General features: G+C 33.8%; 1 protein-coding gene across 1 annotated transcript in view; it reads right to left on the bottom strand.

Annotated features, from left to right (window-relative positions):
- Positions 1 to 295: 295 nt before the first annotated feature.
- Positions 296 to 19,508, bottom strand: part of LOC145662463 (selenoprotein S-like) — a 34,075-nt gene continuing 14,862 nt past the window's right edge. The window contains exons 3-5 of the mRNA XM_081728067.1: positions 12,512 to 12,618; positions 7,517 to 7,664; positions 296 to 583 (exon numbers count right to left, since the gene is read on the bottom strand). Of these exons, the coding sequence (XP_081584193.1) occupies positions 489 to 583; positions 7,517 to 7,664; positions 12,512 to 12,618 (350 nt within the window). The 3' untranslated portion in view covers positions 296 to 488. The remainder of the gene's footprint in view (positions 584 to 7,516; positions 7,665 to 12,511; positions 12,619 to 19,508) is intronic.

Genomic DNA, 19,508 nt, shown 5'->3' on the forward strand with positions numbered 1-19,508 from the left:
TTATTTTTCATGTTTTCTTGGAATTAAGATTATATATAAATCTTGAACTAAAATCTATGATTGTTTTCTGTGAGTATGTATCCTCATATTTTGCGGTTTTAATAAAATTTGAATCTGACTGTGTTCTGATGAGATTTCCCACGCGATTACGCGCGAAGTGGTGACTGCGTTGATGGCAGGCCAATCAACATGTGTTCGCTAACTTTCAGTAAAGCTACATTATAAAATTTTCATATAAAACCAGGATTTATCGCCACATTCCAATAACCACATACGGTTAAAAAAAAAAAAGCCATTAGACAATATAATCTTTATTAAACTCTTTAACTTTTGTACACTTGGAAATAAAACTTTAAAAAATAGAAACATAATATTACTCAAACGTTAGAAAATACTGTTTTATCCATAACCAACAAAATTTAATGTCGTTTGTTGTCCTTTACAAAAACACGATTTTAGTTTTTAACGATATGAGAATATAAATATAACTATCCACTTCCACCTCCTCCGCAACCTCCTTTAGGACATGTGCGCTTAGGAGCTCGATAGCCGGAATTACCATCGCCCATCAGAGGGAAAAAATCTACAACAGAAAAAATAAACCATGAAAATTTTATAATCTACAAACCAATCTTTGATATGCAAGTATTTTTTTTTTATTATTATTGTTCATTTGATTAACTACTTTCTGAAACATGCAAGTCATTTATTTCATAAGTCTTATCTTTCACAAACCATTGTAATTTTTGATCCTCAAAATTTTGCACAGCTTGCAAGCAGATTACTTTCAAAACTAAGTATGCAATAACTAAGTAAACCACATTTATGTTAGCGTACTATGTCTTATATTTATCGTTAGCATATGTCGTCTATAGTACTCAATTTTACTTACTTGAACGAGAACTGTATGTAAAATAAAAATATAATTATAATTGATGATAATACGCCTAGTTTGTTGTATAATTATAACTTGATTATTTTTCACTTATTTTGCATAATCAATAATAATTTTTAAAAACTGTGATCTTCTAGCCACCATATAACAACAAATATATTTGCATTTGAAAACATTGAATTCTACGTATATACAGGGTGGACCATTTATCTTTACATGGTCTTGTAACTTCTAAACTAAAGGACAAAAAACGCTGAAATTTTGTATCATGCAAATGTCGTAAGGGGACATTGTTTGAATACTATGTGATACCACAATGTTAACAGTGTTGCCAACCCACCATAAAGTTGCATTTTTTTAAATGTCACTACGTCACGTTGTTACATGTTTTAAATATACATGTAAAAGAAAAATTGATACATACCATTACACTTATACTGCAATGTTGCAAACTAAGGACACTACAGTATCACAAACATCGAAAAACAACCAAATGCTGGAGGGTTCTACAACAATAATAACGCAAGTGAGACGGACGGAATAATGCATATCCACAGTGCCTTAATGTTGAATACTACGGTCATCATGTTTTTCGAACAAGTAGAAACAAAGTTAAGACTTAAATTTCGAAACCGTTTTGAGATAAATATCACATCGAATTATGCACATCGTTTCCAATAGACATTTAAGATTATAATGCCGTTTACACCAATTTGATATCTCAAACCGTTCAGAAAAATATGAGAAAAATGGTAAATTTATACTGGTATACTGCTTAAAATGGCGCATTTCTGGGAACTCTGTAAAACCATTATTACTTTAATTTGCTTCTATAATGTTAGTACAATACTTCTTGGTAGATGTAATCATAATAAGTTCTTGAAATTATATAATTCTAAGAAGCGCTGCAAACTTCTGTTTTTACTATATCTCCCAAACGGTTTGAGATATCAAATGGCTGTAAACGGTACTATGATCTTCACATCCATTGAAAATCATCTATGTAATTGGATGAGGTACTTATCAAAACAGTTTTTCGAAACAAAGGCTTTTGAAAAATGTCAAATTTCCAATTCCTTGTAACTTCGTTCATATTCATTCGAAATCCGTTATATCATGATCATAGTGTTAGTCACTGAAATACTTACTTTGAATGTGCCTTGCCCCGTTTGGCCTATTTGCGTTATTAGTACTGTAGAGGCCACCTAAATTTGATGTTTGTAATTCTGCAGTGCCCTTAGTTTGCAAAATAAATACAACATTGTAAGTTTTAATTTAACGTGTATACTTGAAGTATGTAATAATCTAATGTAAAGCTATTTGAAAAACACACCTTTATGTTGGGATGGCAACACTGTTAAGCTTGTGGTATCGTAAAGTATGCCGAGCAATGTTCCCCTGCTAATATATATATATATATATATATATATATATATATATATATATATATATATGATAAAGATTAGAAGTTACAAGGCCGTATGAAGATGAATGGTCTGCACTGTATATACTAATTACAATGGCTGGGATGCTCGGGTTACGATTTCCCCGAAAGCTACTGCCTGGTCCGAATAACGTCAACAAATAGACCTGGCATTTAAAGTTGAAGTGGTTCGAAACGACAACCTCAGCATTAAAAAATAAAATAAAAATAAAAAAAATCAACGTTTATGAAAGAAGAAAAATGAACTTTACCTTTACGTGAACATTTATTAGATGATTTCAAAAAAAATAAATACATAAAAAAATAAAGATGTGATCATTTCCACTGAATGATAGATTACTTCACGCACAAAAAATAAGACAAGAATAATTTTATTACTGATTGCCCTTTCTTCTAATTTTTCTCACAACACGATCTATCACTAAGTAACTTTCGCTTTTGATCACTTGGGAGGGAATGTGGAGTTACTCCAAAGATTGAAATGGAATGAAATCTTTAAGTTTAACGCCCCACGGTTATGCCTGCTATACTAAAGGAGACGGTGATGATGGGAAATGAATGAAATGAAGAAAGTGGAAGGAAACGGGAGAATCACGAGAAAACCCACGAATACGGTGTTTGTCCACCACAAAGTTCACTTAGCGTGAGCGGGGATCGAATCAGGGTTCTCACGCACTATAGGTGAATGCTCCACCACTGAGCCACCGTTCAGGAATTGAGTTATTCCATGATAAACTGTAGTATTTTAAGATGATCTGCGCCAAGGTCGTTTTAGCTAATAGAATACCTGCAATAAATAACTTCCACGCTCCTGTCGTGTTTAGCCTAATAATCACTTCTGTTTCGTCACAAAATATGAATGCCGCAATGCATTTTAGACATTATAATATGTTACAACGGTATGTTGTATGTTGTCGTATGTTGTATATTGTATTATTATGTTGTGCTATTATCTATCTGTACTGGTCTTAGGAATAAGATCAGAGGTGCAATAACGGAGCATATTTTGTAAAGGAAGAAAATGAAATTGTAATGAGTATTATTGTTCCTTAGTTACGGCATTAAATAAAATATATACAAGGATGATAGATTGAAGATTAGGAAGTTCTCAGAACTATTGATGTTAAAGGAATTATAAGTTTGTATCCTGAACACTAAGCGAAGGTAAAAATAAATAATATTTACGTTTTAATGTTCTTTTATATATATTGTGGCTCAAATAATATTTATTAAGAACCACGGGAAAGGAACAAAATATAGAATTACTGTTCCAATGTGTTCCACATTAACCCATTATTCACTTGAAGATGAACTGCATTCCAATATATTAACTAACAATAAGTGTATAATAACTTAGAACAGAGTGGAGCTTTCTTCCTTTGAGTATAAGCGCCAAGTATCCTAGCTTCGATTGTGGTTCTGGGAAGTTCTGGCGTAGTCTCCTACCTGGAGATTTCCCTTCCGTTACCAGCAAGTATTTGCAACGTTACTAGAATACAGAAAAACATATACAAGAGTATGGTATTCGTACTTTGCTTAATACATAAAAGGCTTTCCAACGCTAATTTCACAAGGTTTTCAGGCTCGCTGAGAACATGACAGGTGATTCTGCCAAACGCAAACACTATATAAGAATTCCAACTTGAAATATGTAGTCTTCAGACAATTTATAAATGTTCATATGTAGCTAACAGGAAAGCAGTTAAATCCAAACAGGGTGGAAAAAATCATGATTTTTATTATAAAGTCATTTTTGTTGATTTTTTTTTATTTAAATCAAATATTTCTCCTCGTATAATACAAGTCGCGAACTGAACAAAAAAACATATCAGGGGCGGATCCAAGGGGGCAATCGTCCCCCCTCCCCCCACCAGATGAGGAAACTTTCTTATTTTATATATAAATAAAACTCATCCAAGAGTTTGGAGTTCTTAAAAGTGACTCTAAGTAGCAGTATTACAACCCACCCACCGCCCCCTCAGAAGTTCGTCTTGGATCCTCCCCTGAAAACATTAGGAATTGTTAATATGCCATTTAAGTGAAAGTATTGGTGTTGAATTTTGAATTAATCCCCCAATCGTTAACCTATTTCAATCCCAAACAATGTTTCTTAAGCATTAAGGAAATAATACAGCAAGTTTATCAACATGACACTTTTTTTTCTTTTTTTCACAAAACTCTCTAATATTTGGCAGGGGTATATATTTAGAAAATCAGAACTAGCTTGCGGCACCAAAATAAAATACATAAATTTCGCTTAGTTATAAAATCTTAAATAATAATAATAAATTTTGTAGAGGGGATCGGACTTCTCTAAATACGTCCCTATTATCTGGGGACAAACAGATGCGCACACAAAAGAACATTCGTCTTAAATGTCCATGTTGTCCATATGATTTCTCTGTTGGAATAGTTAGAGATTGGAGGAAGATGGAGAAGGTAAAATGGACAGAGAGGGTAACAAACGAAGATGTTTTAAAACGGATAGGAGAGAAGAGGACACTTCTAGCCAACATCCTTCGTGGGAAAGCCAATTGGATTGGACGCATCTTGCGAAGAAATTGCCTTCATACCGCCATAGAGGGAAAGATGGAAGAAAAGCAAGGAATAGAAGGAAGAGGAGCATAACTGATTCATGATTTGAGAAACAAGAAAATATTGGGAGTTAAAAGAGGAAGCTGAGGATCGAAAAACGTGGAAGAAACATTTCCAGGCCTAAATCTAAAATTGAAAAGAAAGAAAAAAAAACCTCTTCAGTCCCAGAACCCGCCGAAAGGCAGAATACTTCATAATAATATTACGAAGAGAAGAAAGCGGGATTCCCCGTCACCCGTTCAACAGGAATATCCCTAATCATCCCGTGCATGACATTCTTATACTGTGCTGTACATACATTTGAGTCTCATTGTATTACGATTATTATCTCCATAATCGAAATAACAGAACAGAAACGGGATTTTACTTATTTTCACTTTAAATTATTTCGGAATTTGATTTAAATCAACGATTTTTATTTTTAAAAAATCATGTGATTTAAATCTTGATTTAAATCAATCCACCCTGAATGCAAGTATTCGATGGTTGAAAACTATGGCGACTGGATACAGTCCGTTGTCTGAAATCTATTAAAAGAAAGAAATAGAATCTTTGCTCACTTGGTTGATGCGAAGTCAGTGGCTTTGATTTCCCACTTTATCATTAACGCAGGTGTTCACGTTGTATAAAGAAAAAAAAATTGAATTTTTAACTTGATTTTTGTTCTTTGAAAGTAAAACGAAAATAAAATAAAATGTATTTTAGCTTAGCTTGCTTAGTATGATCGTGAACAAAACTATCTAGGAGCACATGATCGTTTACAATATTTTATGATATGTAATGCATTGTCTTCTTCGACATGTGCATAAAATATATGGCGCTTATGGCCAACCAAAATGATTAGCTATCGTTGTATCATTAACACAATAAAATCAATCTCGCTTTCTCGAACCAACTCAATTGTCATCTAAATGACTTCCTTAATTTATACGTTTTTTTTTTTTCGTCCTCTCAAAGAGTGTAGCTTACCAAAACTCTTTTACCGTGTCTTTCCTTCCGAAAAAAAAAAAAAAAAAAAAAAAAAAAAAAAAAAAAAAAAAAAACTTGAATCTCAACCAAATTTGGTCAGAAAGTAGAGGGCCAAACGTTAGGAATCAAGTTTGTCGATGGAAGCCATATTCAAGCCGGAAGTAGTCGAAATCAACCATTTCCGAGTATTGCGATTATCACTATAGAGTAAAAAGGTTACAGACAGTAAGAAGCTACTTTGTGCAATCAATTAACCGCCCAAAGAACACATTTCATCTCCACCCTTAACTATTCGAGACAAACATGGCATCACCGCTACGCATTTCGGAAGGGAGACTGAAACGCACGTGGTTTCATTTGTCGTCGACAGACGTGTAGTATACATTCCTTACATAATATACATTCTATTCCAAATTATTGCTTGGTTGCGGTTTAGCATCCCTTTGTAACACCGAATCTACATGAGGCATAGATCTACAGCTTAAAGTGGAATATGAACCATCGAAGTGCGAGCAGTCCCGGGTTCGATTCCCGGTGGGGACACTCGGTCAAAAAGTAAATTTTTTTCAGCCCAGTCATCCTGAGTGAGGTTTTTCCTCATTCACACCAGGTAAATGCCGGAATGGTACCTAACATATAGGTCCCAGGTCGCTTCCTTCCCTTTCCTCGGACAGTGTGATCGCCGAGGGACGTTATCTCTCATACGTGACGGCCTAACATGGCCATAGATGACGAAAGCTCAGAAATCTAATTCCTCAATTCTAATTCAAATCACCGAAATAAGTTAAAATTTTAACGCTCTCGCATCGGGAATCGAACCCGGGATCTCGTGCACCAAAGGTACACGCGTTAGTGACTAGATAGCGGGACGGCTATTCCAAATTAACAGCAACAGAGATTCTTTGAGACTAAAATATTTGCACATGCTGTACGTACGTTAATTTTTTAGGTTTCTGGTAACTCTTGGAAATATAAAGAAACTCAGAATTGTAAACTGTGGTTTATATAGAAAAATTCACTTTAGTCACGTCTTTTCCAACTAAAAAAAAAAAAAAAAAAAAAAAATCATTTGACTAAATTTCGGGAAACTCCAACTAGGAGACACTAATACATTTTATCTAACGTAAGTCATAATATTACAGATTTTCGCGGAACGGAGACAATCATTTTAACCTATAAAATAAAGGTTTCTGTTACCGTGTAAAAGAAAGTATTTTGTGCAATATACATGCCTTACTTACCTTGCTTATCGAGTCACAAGATATTTTTTATTTTATTTTTTTTTATACAAAAGCAATTTTTTAGGTTCACCCATCAATGTTGGTTTTACAGTGCTATTTTCTGCATTATTAGTTTCAGTACACCAGGTCTGCGAGAACATTTGTGATATTTTATAAAAAGTGGTGCCACACATGTTTCACTTCAAATTTGGACATATTTAAATGAAAACAGTATTTCTCTCTCTCCTTTTCTGTCTTATTTTCATTCTCTTTGTTCACCTGAGGCCTACAGGTGCTTCAAATATTGGTGAATGGACGTTAAAAAAAAAAAAAAGGAAAAAAAAAAAGAAAAAAGGAAGTACGAAGCAGAAAGTTATTGTATGTGGTGACTACCTGGTTTTAAACTTGATTTTGAATCTTTCTGTTGAGTACCAGACGTCGATGCTTCATTTTCTGAATATCTTTTTTTGCTTCTGTAGCCCTCGCCTCTTTGTAATTTCTCCAACTCAGCAATTCTTTCTTGTCGTTTCATTTCTTCTTTCTGTAAAGTAAACAACGAGCGAAGTTAATTGATAGCAATCAGGAAAATATTTACTTTAAAAAAGGGGGAAATCTTAAAACGAAGCTTCACGATACGCACAGTCTTGTTTAGAAAAACTTAAGTACCTGGTAGTCTAAGCAAAAGTGAATCATGAGGCATTATAAATAGTAGGTATTAGTTTCAATAATTGAAAAAAAAAAAAAAAAAAAAAAAAAAAAACTTGAAACCATATAATTTCTCATTTAAAAGGTATAACTTTGCATTATTTAACTTTTTTTTTTTTTAAATATACGATTACATTAATATACTGAGTAATAGAAATGTATATATACATATAAATGAAGGCGACCATATTTGTGACTTAATAATTCTTAAACCACCCGACTGATCTCAAGCAAATTTTCAACATAGATGAAGTTCGGGCCTGGGATGGTTTTTATCATTTCACCTTGACGGTGCAACTTAGGGGAGAGGGAGAGGGGAGATATATAAAAATGATCGATATTTGTGTCGAATTAATAGTTTTTGGGGTCCCTAAGTTGACTGGTGACAGTTTTGGTGCTCTTTATGTCCAAAATGAAATGTATTACTCTCGTGCGAAGAACGGGCATTCTGCTAGTTAGATATAAAATAGTATAGATTAGCCTTCTTTTAAATGTTAATGTCGACATTAGTTTTTGCATAATTCAAAGCAAACTTCCAGCCCATCTCTCTTCTAAAGGTCGTATTCTCGCAACCATACATACGAAAATAAGTCGGTTAGGAAAAAAAAAAAAACCCTGAGCATTTGTTTGATTTAACTGCACCTGTGGCAAAGAACACAGGGTTTTTCAAAGAAAGGTGTGTAATAAGTTCGTTGTCACCAACATTATACATGACTCATAAAATGTTTCGTGTGGGGTGTTGTATTCTGTAGGGAAGAAACATGGACAAAGAAACAGCGATGTATAAAAAATAATAATAATAATAATAATAAAATCGAAATGTGGGCATGCATAAGAATAGAGAATTAGCTGGAACGAACGAGAATAGAATAAGGAAGTATTAGAAATATTAAAGAGGAAAACAACAATTTTAGATTATCACTGATTTTTGGGAGCCCACTAATTGTTTTAATCAAAAGAAGAAAGACAGTCTTTACAGTATGAACTTCCAACTTATTAAAAAACTTTGTATGGAAAAATTCCAAGAACTTCCTCTCCCGCAAGCATATACATGTATGTTTGCATGTGTGTGTGTGTGTGTGTGTGTGTGAACTGGCTGCGGCGTGAGTCGCCCAGAGCTGCTTATATGGCGAAAAACAAAGAAAAATCGCTTCGCCGTGCATTCCATTGAAGGGTCTCATCATTAATTTTAACCAATGTTTCAGTCCCGACGTTAAGTGAAAATCGAGAATTTCTCTTTAGAACCAAACCACGCAGGAATTTGCTGAAGAGACAATTCAGTCGCGCGACTGGATTCAAGAGAGCAGGAGTGCGAAAACGCACCCTGAGCAGATCCACCCATCAGTGGAAGCTTGGTGGATCCAACGTATGCATTAGTATGGTTACATTATAACCGTTCAGGTTATATACCGTTTCAAAACGAGTGATTTAGTGCTGGGTTTTTTATTTAATTTTGGAAGCGCGGAGAAAAACTTTGCAAGAGATTTTAATCTGGAGACTGTTGGAGAAATCAGTATCATCTTGGGTCTCGTTTTGCAGAAATAGATTTATGTTCCCTATTCACCCTGTATGATCAATTAATGTGAACAGCAGTGGATTCTATGATTAACATTGAAAAGGCTTCACTGTGAGTATGACATAAAGTTTATGTTAAGCCACCAGTTAAAAATAAATAAATATATAAATAAAAAAGAAAAAAGAAATTTAGAAAAATAATCATTGAGTTTCAGACGAAAGCACACTTTAAATTCGTCGGTATATTATAAAAATCTCATGATATGTAATTATTTATTTGTAGTTGCATGTGAACTTTGAGACTGCTTTTTGTACACATATTATTCGATTACGTAAACGAGCTCTACTCAATTGCAGCATTAAATTTTCAGTACGTAATTTTGTGTTAATTTCACTGAACATTCGTTTAACACCAATCGACGGTGCTTATATTGAAATTCATCGTTCCCAGCTCCCGGTGGAAAGTAGGTATGACCATGGTACGAGAATTGTTTCGTTGTGGCACAAGCTGGGAAAGAGAGAAAGATAGAGAGAGAGAGAGAGAGAGAGACAGAGACAAAGAAAAAGAAAGAAAGGCAAGATAATTACTTTACAGTGTTCAGAATAAAAGTTGTATTTTGTTTATTTACGTCAACAAAAATCACCCACGACCAAACGCTCTTAAGATGTAAATAAAAGAGGAAGAGAATCTGTTTGGGACATTGGATGAAAGGGAATTGTATCATGAGGAACATGACAAAGTGCGATGAAAGGGAAAAAAAGAAGGAAAGGCAAAAGAGACTACAACTGACGGATTGATAATAACAAAATCTGTACTATTTTGTGTAAAAAGTTGAAAGGACAGTGGCGATCGATTTTGTGCAGTTCGAGGAAACCCTTTTAGTTTCAGCTGAGGTGGTGATTATGAAAGACTAGCTGAAATGCTGTTCTTCGTATTGGGGATGAATGGACTCAAGCAGCATCTGGAGTGTCACTATTCATTTTAGCGTCCCGAAAACTACGGACTGGACACAAACATGAATTGTTTCCGATTGTTTTTACATGTCACACCCCCGTCACTCGTTTCCATTTGCCGAAAATGTGATAAAAACCCAAATTAGGCTAAAGTCCACTCATGTACTTAAAATTGGTACTATAAACAGGGTACCGAAGCTATTGAACATCGCTGGGATAAGTGTATCTAACTAAAAGGAAATTATATTAAGAAATACAAATAGTTTTTCCCATTTTTTCGCTTTGTTAGGTCGGATACTTTTGGGACTACTATCGTACCTTCCTCTGCTAAACTCATTCTCTCCACTTTATGACTGGCAATGTTATCATATAACGTTACATTTTTGCATTCTAAAATTACGCTCCTGGAACATTCACAGTTACTTCTCTGTACTTTAATATTTTTTTCTATTTGTTCCTGTCTCATCTGATAAGCAAGCTTAGCGAAAGAGCTCATAGTGTTTTTTTTTCTATTCTGCTTATCTTTTCATTATTTTCTGGAAAGTAATATATGACAAATGTATATACAAATGTATAATACTCAGTTTGATTGTTAAAAAAAAAAATAAAAAAAAAATTAGAGTTATGTGTTTAAAAACGTTAAAGTTGTAAACAATTTTGTAAAAAGAGAGTACTTCATTTCTAATCATACTGACAACATTATCCCTAAAATATGTACATAAACGTCTAATAAAATAAAATAATTTTATATACATAAGTAACATATATATTTTTAGACTAACACCTCCACAAACAAAGGAAGAAAACTAAATAATACATTTTCCAATTAAGCGAAGTTTCCAGTTTAAAAATAAATAGTTACTTAACAAAATCATCTGTTCTGCAGCACAGAAAATCACCTTCAATCAGATCCTTCTTACACAATATATTGTAAACAGCCACATAAGCTAATATATAAGTATTAGCACTATCTAGTACTATCAATATGACTGCGCATCTTCGGACGATCCCATGACTTCACAGTTCTAAAGGTGGAAAATGGATTTCTTGATTTAACAACAATAATTTTAAAAATGGGCAAACTGAAGTAATTTCGCTAAAGTGAACCGCCCAGGAAACACTATGGAGCAACTAGATAGCTTTTAATTCGATAAGAATATACAGTCAGTAATACGAGCTCCCATCACAGTTATTTTCAGCTATTTCTTAATTCAAGTAGTTTTCCAATTGCCTCATGATCTGAGTTAACACCGAAAATCCTTTGTCCCCAGTGTGAAAATTACCAAAGGGATGAGGGGGTTTGTTTCCCACCACAAACCATGTTTAGTAATAAAAAGCTTAAGTATATTATCAATTTTTTTCTTCCATGTAATCTTAATATGCTAGCTGTATTCCAAAACGAATGATTTAACTATTTACTTTTGGCTCCTCTAATACTCACAGTTACCACAATCTGTCACCCCTGTTCCGATTTATCTATAGATGTCACTTCCAATTGTATCCTCATACCCTTCATTTTGTCGTCGGAGATGGATTTGGATGAAGACGTTATACTAAATATGTATAATGAAGTAATGTATGAATTTGCAAACGTCTTACATTGTACATATACAATGTAAGCTATTTTTAATCTTTCATACTCAAGCACATTCGGAAAGGTTAGGTGCGGGTATCTCAGACAATATATGGTTGGTTAGTTATTGTTGCTAAGTTGATTAATTTAATATATTTTCTGTTTGTTACTGTTGTCAGGTAATTATATTTGCGTATGGTGTGTATGTGGGTGAGAGGGGACGTCATTTTATCCTCCTCCCCCTCTAATATTAATAATCTAATTCGCACACAGTTTGTCTCCGTCAAAAATCAAACTCATGACTCGTGTGCTCACCATTCGACTACAATGGGATTCAATAATGCTAAAAAGTTTTAAAAGAAATGTTCTGGTTTTAGGGGGGAGGGGATAAGACTTTTTCTGTTTCACAGTGCTTTATGTGAAAGGGTGAAGAAGAAATAAGGAAAAATGAAAAGAGAAAATAAAGAATAGAAAAATAGTTGAGAAGCGTTCCAAATTACAGGAGTAGAACATTAGAGTGACAAGCTTGGTTGTACAGGAACTATCAAATTTATACCAAGGGCCAAATTAACAGATTATGCGGTATTAAATTATGATTCAATTAAAAATACTTCTTACCCTTCGTAGCAAATTTGTCTTACCTCCTTCATTTTCTCTGCATATGCTCTGGCTTTGGCATCATATTCTTCCTGAAAACGTAATCTGGCCTTCTCCATAGCTTCCTGCCGCGAGCGATACAAATCAGGGTCTGAAAAGGAAATATAACGTTTAAAAGTCAAACAAAACGATGCCCACAACTATAATATGGAAACCTTTACTATGTCTCAGCAATTTCATGTAATATAACTACAAGAGGAGTTCTGCTTTCTTCGTCAGTATGTGATGTTATGGATTATAGTCCTATAACTTTTGGAATTTAGCTATACGAATATGACAAAATTATAATCGAAATTTGGAATTCGACTTAGTTACGTAAATAATATGTAGTCACTTCTTAATTCAACTGTATTATAATGCCCTTACATCTCTCAACCCTTTTACCTTTGATTATTTTTATTTATCTCAAGCTTCATACGACAGAATATTCTTAATGTAGTATGCTTGCTATTATAGTTCTACCGCTTTTGTATTGACACGACCTGGTTCTATTTAGCTCTGTAAATGACGTAAGTCATGTGACTTCATAGTTGAATATATCTGGCCGTTTCTGAAATTATAATTTCATCCAATTAGCAAGTGACCTGGCCCTGGCCGTCACTTGATTTGGAACAATGATATGTGTTAGACACACATGTATGTGTTTGTGTTTGTCTAACCACATATCATTGTTGTATTGTCAATACTTAATTTTTGTGCAACTGATGTAATATGGTATGTAACTATACTGGATAAGGTATTGAAACATTAGTAAAAAAGGTATAGTATGTTCTGGTAAGGTATTGAAGCATTAGTAAAAAAGGAAATAGATGTTTGTCCTACTGTATCACAAATTCCTCCGATGTTGTAATGTACCATATTACCGATGTTGGAGGGTTTGATGTTCAGATAGATTTAACGGAATTTCCTTCAGGAAGCACGTAAGGTATGCATGTTGCATATTGATGAATTAGCTCGTTATGTGTTCTATTTTTTCTTTCTCTTTTTTGCACTTACATATTGTTAAGTTTTTGTAATTTAATTATATATTGTTATTGCACATTTTAATTTCAAGATTTTTCGATTCACAGTGTTCCCTGCTGAATTTGCCATGAACTTAATTACAATTGTCAGCATATCCTTTTCCATTTTATAGATCCGCTAAGTGGTCTTATAAACAGAATACCACGTGATTACTTCTTCTTTTAGACTGTTACTCTCGAGAACTATGTTCGTGTATGTTACAAAGGAAACTTGTTTTGATTTTAATTGCAATCCTATGTTTCTGTGTAATGATCTAAGAAGTGCGACAAAGGTCACCGATCAGCAACGAAATCCTACGAATTCACATACTATTTGCCTCAACACAAAAATCAATATAGCTGAACAATAGTTGTCCAATTAAATAACATTTTACCGCTCAAAATGCACGCACAAACTCGAAAAACAAGACTGCTTTCTTGACAATGGGTCTACTTTTTAAATATATATATGTATATATTTTAATGAATTACGCGCATATTCGAGTGGTAAAATCTTTTTTATTTAACTTCCCAACAATTTCTCATATATAATGACTTGTATTATATTGTAAGTGTTAGTAAGGGACAGAAATAGGTATGCGAGCTCGTGAATTTCCGTATTCATCGTTCATTCAGTGAATGACAAAGAGAAAAGAAAAAGCTCTTGTAATTATATCATATGAAATTGTTGAGATGCAGTAAACGCTAGTTATAGTATTAAGATATAATACACGCACGGTAATAATAATTATCAGTATATTTAAGTGATTCGAAATGTGAGATTAACCGTGAGCGATAAAATCAGTGTTTTAAATATCGTACCTTTGCGTGCAAGTGTCTACATTATATTTTCACATGTAGTGTCCTGGATATACTCAATAAATTTAGTATCTAGGTAACATATTCGTATTCCTTTTATATGGTTGTTGACATTTCATGTACCTCTTATATCGTTGCATGTATGATATTTACTGGTTGAAGAGAAAATAATTTCAGCCTTTCTATATTTAAGATTCACATCAACTTTTTTTTTTTTTTTTTCTGCGAGTATTAAAATATCCAATTGCCCGACCACTCAGGATTTCTTTGCTTTTTCTCTTTTAACATACTAAGTTCGTGAACAGAGATTACCTTGACCAAAGTATGTAATATTTACTATTCTTCCAGGCCAAATCGCAATTTTAAGGTTACCAGATGTAACTGATTTCAACGCTCGTCAGCATTTTAGAAGAATGGGAAGTAGTAAACGATTAAAATGTACTATTTTTTGTATACAATTGTGATAAAATTTTATTTCACCAATGTGTCTTTCTCCAAGAGCCGCCACTGATATATCAATATGTAATGGAGAACATACAGAGTGTATTTATCTAATTTTTCTTTAACCCAGCATACAAACATACGGAATCTATACATTATTATTACTTTCGGGTGACGATTGTGGTGAAGTTCTGGAATACTGAAAGTTGCAAACTGAAAAATTGAAAAATGACGAAGTGAAAAAAAAGGGCTTCTTATGAAATTTCGAAGAAAAGTGTTTAAACACGGAAATGATAGATGCATGTACTAACGGGCAGTGGGAACATATTAAATTTTACATGCACAAAGATGCAATAGTAGTAGCACTACGAACACACACGGCTAAAAGCCATCGGTTATGGAACAGATATTGCAAAAAAAGAAAAAGGCATGGAAATTGGTTAATAGAGAAAGGAAAACAATGTGGAGGAAGATAAATGCTACGCTAATAATGTCTTTGTTACATTAAATTCTCAACATCATATATCTTACTGCCCCAATTCCCTTTAAAAATGATAAATCTTTCTTTCTTCTCTGTAAACGATCTGGAAACGCTTCAAGAGGGCAATTACAAAACCAATAGAAAATAAGAATGAGAAAGCTGTGAGCGAGCAGAATGAAATCTAACGAACATAGAAAGAATATTTTCAGGTCTTGAGTGAGGGTAAGGATAGACCGTAGCCTTGATGCTGAAGAAAATATAGGTAAGCAAGGATGATGAAGGGTTTCAGTGGGTATGCAAGGGGCTGTTTCGGAATTTAGTCTTTCCCCTCTTGAGCAAGATATGTGAAAATAGCATTTGCTATATTAAGAACCTGAGAACAAACACCTGAAAATATATGAACTTGCGAGCCTGAAACCCTCCCTCCTCTCCTAGACGAACTTCTGAACGGTTTACTATACGTCAGTCTGAGTTCGAAAAGCAGTCTGAGTTCTGAGATAAGGAATGGTAAGTCAACTGGAATAGATAATATATCAATTGACGCAATAAGAATATGGGAGAGAAGGGCAAGCAAGAATTATTTTGATTATGCAATGAAATATATAAAACAGGCGAGTAGTTAAAATATTTCCTGAAGATGATGATACCGTTGACTAAGAAATTAAACTCAGAAAAATGTGATGGATACAGAACTATTAGTTTCATGTCGCATGCAGCAAATACTATACTTTGAATACTCAACAAAAGGGTGTATGGAAGGTCAAATAAGGAAATGGAGAAGGAATATTTTGGATTTATGAGAGGTAAGGATATCAGAGACTCTATCGACTTGTTAAGAGTGATTGGTGGAAGAAAAATAACATAAAATATTTAATTTAACGTCCCCACGATTACGCCTTGTAGTTCAAGAAGACGGAAGATGCTAAAAGTGAATGATTATGAAAGAATTAGTAATATGAGAATGTAGGAGGAAATGGGACAATTGCCAGAAAATTCACCTACCACAAACTCACGTCCTCGGATCATACTGAGGACCCCCTGTACCAGAAGTGTTCCATATTACAAAGCTACCGTCCCTGGGTACATGATGCCTATGGAATAATTTGTAATAATTATCTTAATGTATTTAATTTCATATATAATTCCCTAGTTTGCAAAGCACTCAATATTCTATCGCTACTACAGAAAAGCTGGAAAAGCCTGGGCAAGCATAGACAACGATATACGAAGACATCTTTCTAACGTAATATTATTAGTAATTTATAAGTGTACGCTTTTAAATATTGAGTCTAATATAAAATGTAGTTAGGTCTATCGTTTCGATGTTTCCTAACACCTTCCTCAGCTAATTTGAGCAACTTACTTGGAACTGATGTCACTTCTAAGAAGTTTATCTTGGACTATTTCATGTGTACCGTAAACAGTACTGACGAAAGAAAGAAGGAAAAGAAACTTAATATATGATAACGTGAATTCCTTGCGCTAGAATCCTCTTCTTTGAATGTGAAAAGTTGCGCAGAAGACTTTTATGAAATACGCTAGTTTGTAGAAAATTTTGCTCACCTCTGAAAGCCACTTTGTCAAGATGCTGTTGCAATTTTAAATCTATGTTAAACGCTATTTATTAAAGTTTGTTGATAATACACTTCTTTACATTGTCGTTGAATTCTTCAGAACAAATAAATAATTACATTATGCAGAAATATTACATGGTTAGTTATTATTTATTATTATTATTTATTACATGCTTAGTTATAGAGTTTACATGCTAAGTTAAAGAAGTGTGTAACCACCGAAGTTCAATGTAGGTTTAGCATTATAACAGCATCTTCACGAAGCACCTTTTCAGGATGTCTACTTGATGTTTTTGTTTTTAAATTCTAGGCTTTTCCCAGGATTTCCAGGTCTAATTATAATATTTTCCAGGAAGGCCAGTTGAGAAACAATGTGCAATAACTGAAAAAAGCAAGCAGAGTTTTCACCTTTTACTAACGAGTGATTCATATCCCGTGATAATATTAACATTTTAACATTTGTTTCCACTACGTGAAGAAGTTATAGAACTTATTAATTTAAATTCAAGACACATGTTAATTTACTATTACATGTTACTACATATTCTTCTTGGATGGAGAATGCCCAAGTATTTCATTTTTACAAATTTATTCATACAAAAATGGAATGGCTAGCAAAACAGAAATAGAGAAATTACGAATTGCAAAACAAAAAATATTCTGGATTCACAAGTAACTTTTTTTAGAACAATCAGCCTAAGCCTGGTCCAAAGGTAACATTAGAAGTCCTTGAACTGAAAGAAGCAACCCTAGCTATAGATATTAATGAAAGAGGAAACAATCGATATTTTAACACACCATATCCTTTATAGATGTGAATTCAACAATGTACAGAGTGAAAAAGTTTCTCAATATACAGACACATCACAGGTGCTCAATATACGGACCAATCACAACGGTCATAGGTACTCAATATATGGATACAGGGATTGTCCAATCACAGCAGGGGTCTGTGGTACACCCCACGTGGTCCGAGTGGAGAGCACCGACTTCGAGAAAGAGAAAGAGAAAGAAAGAGAGAGAGAGAGAGAGAGAGAGAGAGAGAGAGAGAGAGAGAGAGAGAGAGAGAGAGAGTGTGTGTGTGTGTGTGTGGGTGGCTGTTCTGGGAAACGGACTGGGTGGCGTAGTGGTTAACGAATCTGTACGGTATGCCGGAGGTCCCGGGTTCGAGTCTCAGTCCAGTCAGTCACTTTTTCATTCTTTGTACGTTGTTCAATCCTAGCTACTTTGGTCACTTTAGTGCTTTGTCCTTGTATAATAATTCTGTAACAAAAATGTGTTAAGATTGAAGTTGATTAAATGCAACATATTCTATGCTTTGTATTAACTTAAAATTAATTTTCTTCATGCAATTTCTTTAAAATTTACCAAAAGTAGTTACATAAAATTAAAGTAAATTACTTTTCACTTCTGATAAGAAAAAAAAGGCCTGGCTGTAAGTATAAGTAACAAAAACAAGGTGTTCAGATTGGTGTTTTTTGAGTACAATTTCTTTCTTTGTAAATAAAAGCACATGATCTCATACTCACACACAGTATAAGCCAAATAACAAACTGAAACTGCAGAACATATTATAATCTTGATTCTTATGCTTCACGAGCTCAATGTGTCATTTACTTTTCCTTGCTTCTTTATTGAAAGCAAATAATTGAGCTTCAGCATCAGTCTGCAGTCTTTTTATTTTTATTTTTAACATTTTTATTTTTTCTTTAAGTCTTTTCTTTTCTTGATATTTTCTGTCTTGTTTTTCAGTACAGTCTTTTATTTCTCTGCTTCATGCATTTCAACATAATGTCTTTTGTGATATTAACATTGGATATCCCTCCAGCAACATGTACAGCATCTAACACACTTCTTTAAGCAACCAAGCTCTTGTCCTGTAGATTTTCAACGAAACACTCTTTGTTAACGGAGAAGCTAACTTCCTACTGCAGCGTTACAGTGAAAAAGAACACAAATTTTATGCATGAAAGTTCTAAGAGCATTAGAAAAGCCCTCCTTCGTGAATAAATCATTTAGGAAAGAATCTAATCTCTCGTATTTTTGATTGAAATTTGTCAACTTCTGCGGAATTTTAGGATTTGAACACAATTCCAAATACTTTCGTTTCACCGTGTCTGTAACTACAGGTGCTATTTGCTGCTTTTCCACAAATGCTTCAAGAGCAAGTGACTCTTGGAGCATTTCATTGGCCATAATTTCTGGTGATAAACAATTGGTGCCCCTCGTAACTTTGAAGTAGGAACCATAAGCACTGTACTTCCTGAGCAAAAATTTTCAATTTTCCATGATTTCCAATTTAAGCAGCATTTTCTCTGACTAGCCTTTTTTCCCTGATTTCTAGATTTGTACAGTTGAAAAAAAAATGATTTCGAATGGCCACATAAAATATGAACAGCTATTTCACCTAAAGACTTTCTAGTTCTATGAGAACTCTATCAAAAGAAAGCGTAAAGAAATAAGAAAGAAAAGAAAGAAAAAAAAAACTGTCACAAGCAAATGGAAGCAGTGGTAGAACTCAGCTCAGGTATTCCAGTGATTGCCATCAACATACTCAGAAAACATAAGCTTTTAAGAAAAGAGGATTTTTTTTTATTATACGCAGTGAAAAGGTAACACTGAGAATTTTTTCAAGTTTTCCAGGTACAAAAATGAATTCCTGGTT

This window comes from Thermobia domestica, chromosome 10, assembly GCF_964235325.1.
Source record: "Thermobia domestica chromosome 10, izTheDome1.hap1.1, whole genome shotgun sequence".
NCBI classification, from domain to species: domain Eukaryota; kingdom Metazoa; phylum Arthropoda; class Insecta; order Zygentoma; family Lepismatidae; genus Thermobia; species Thermobia domestica.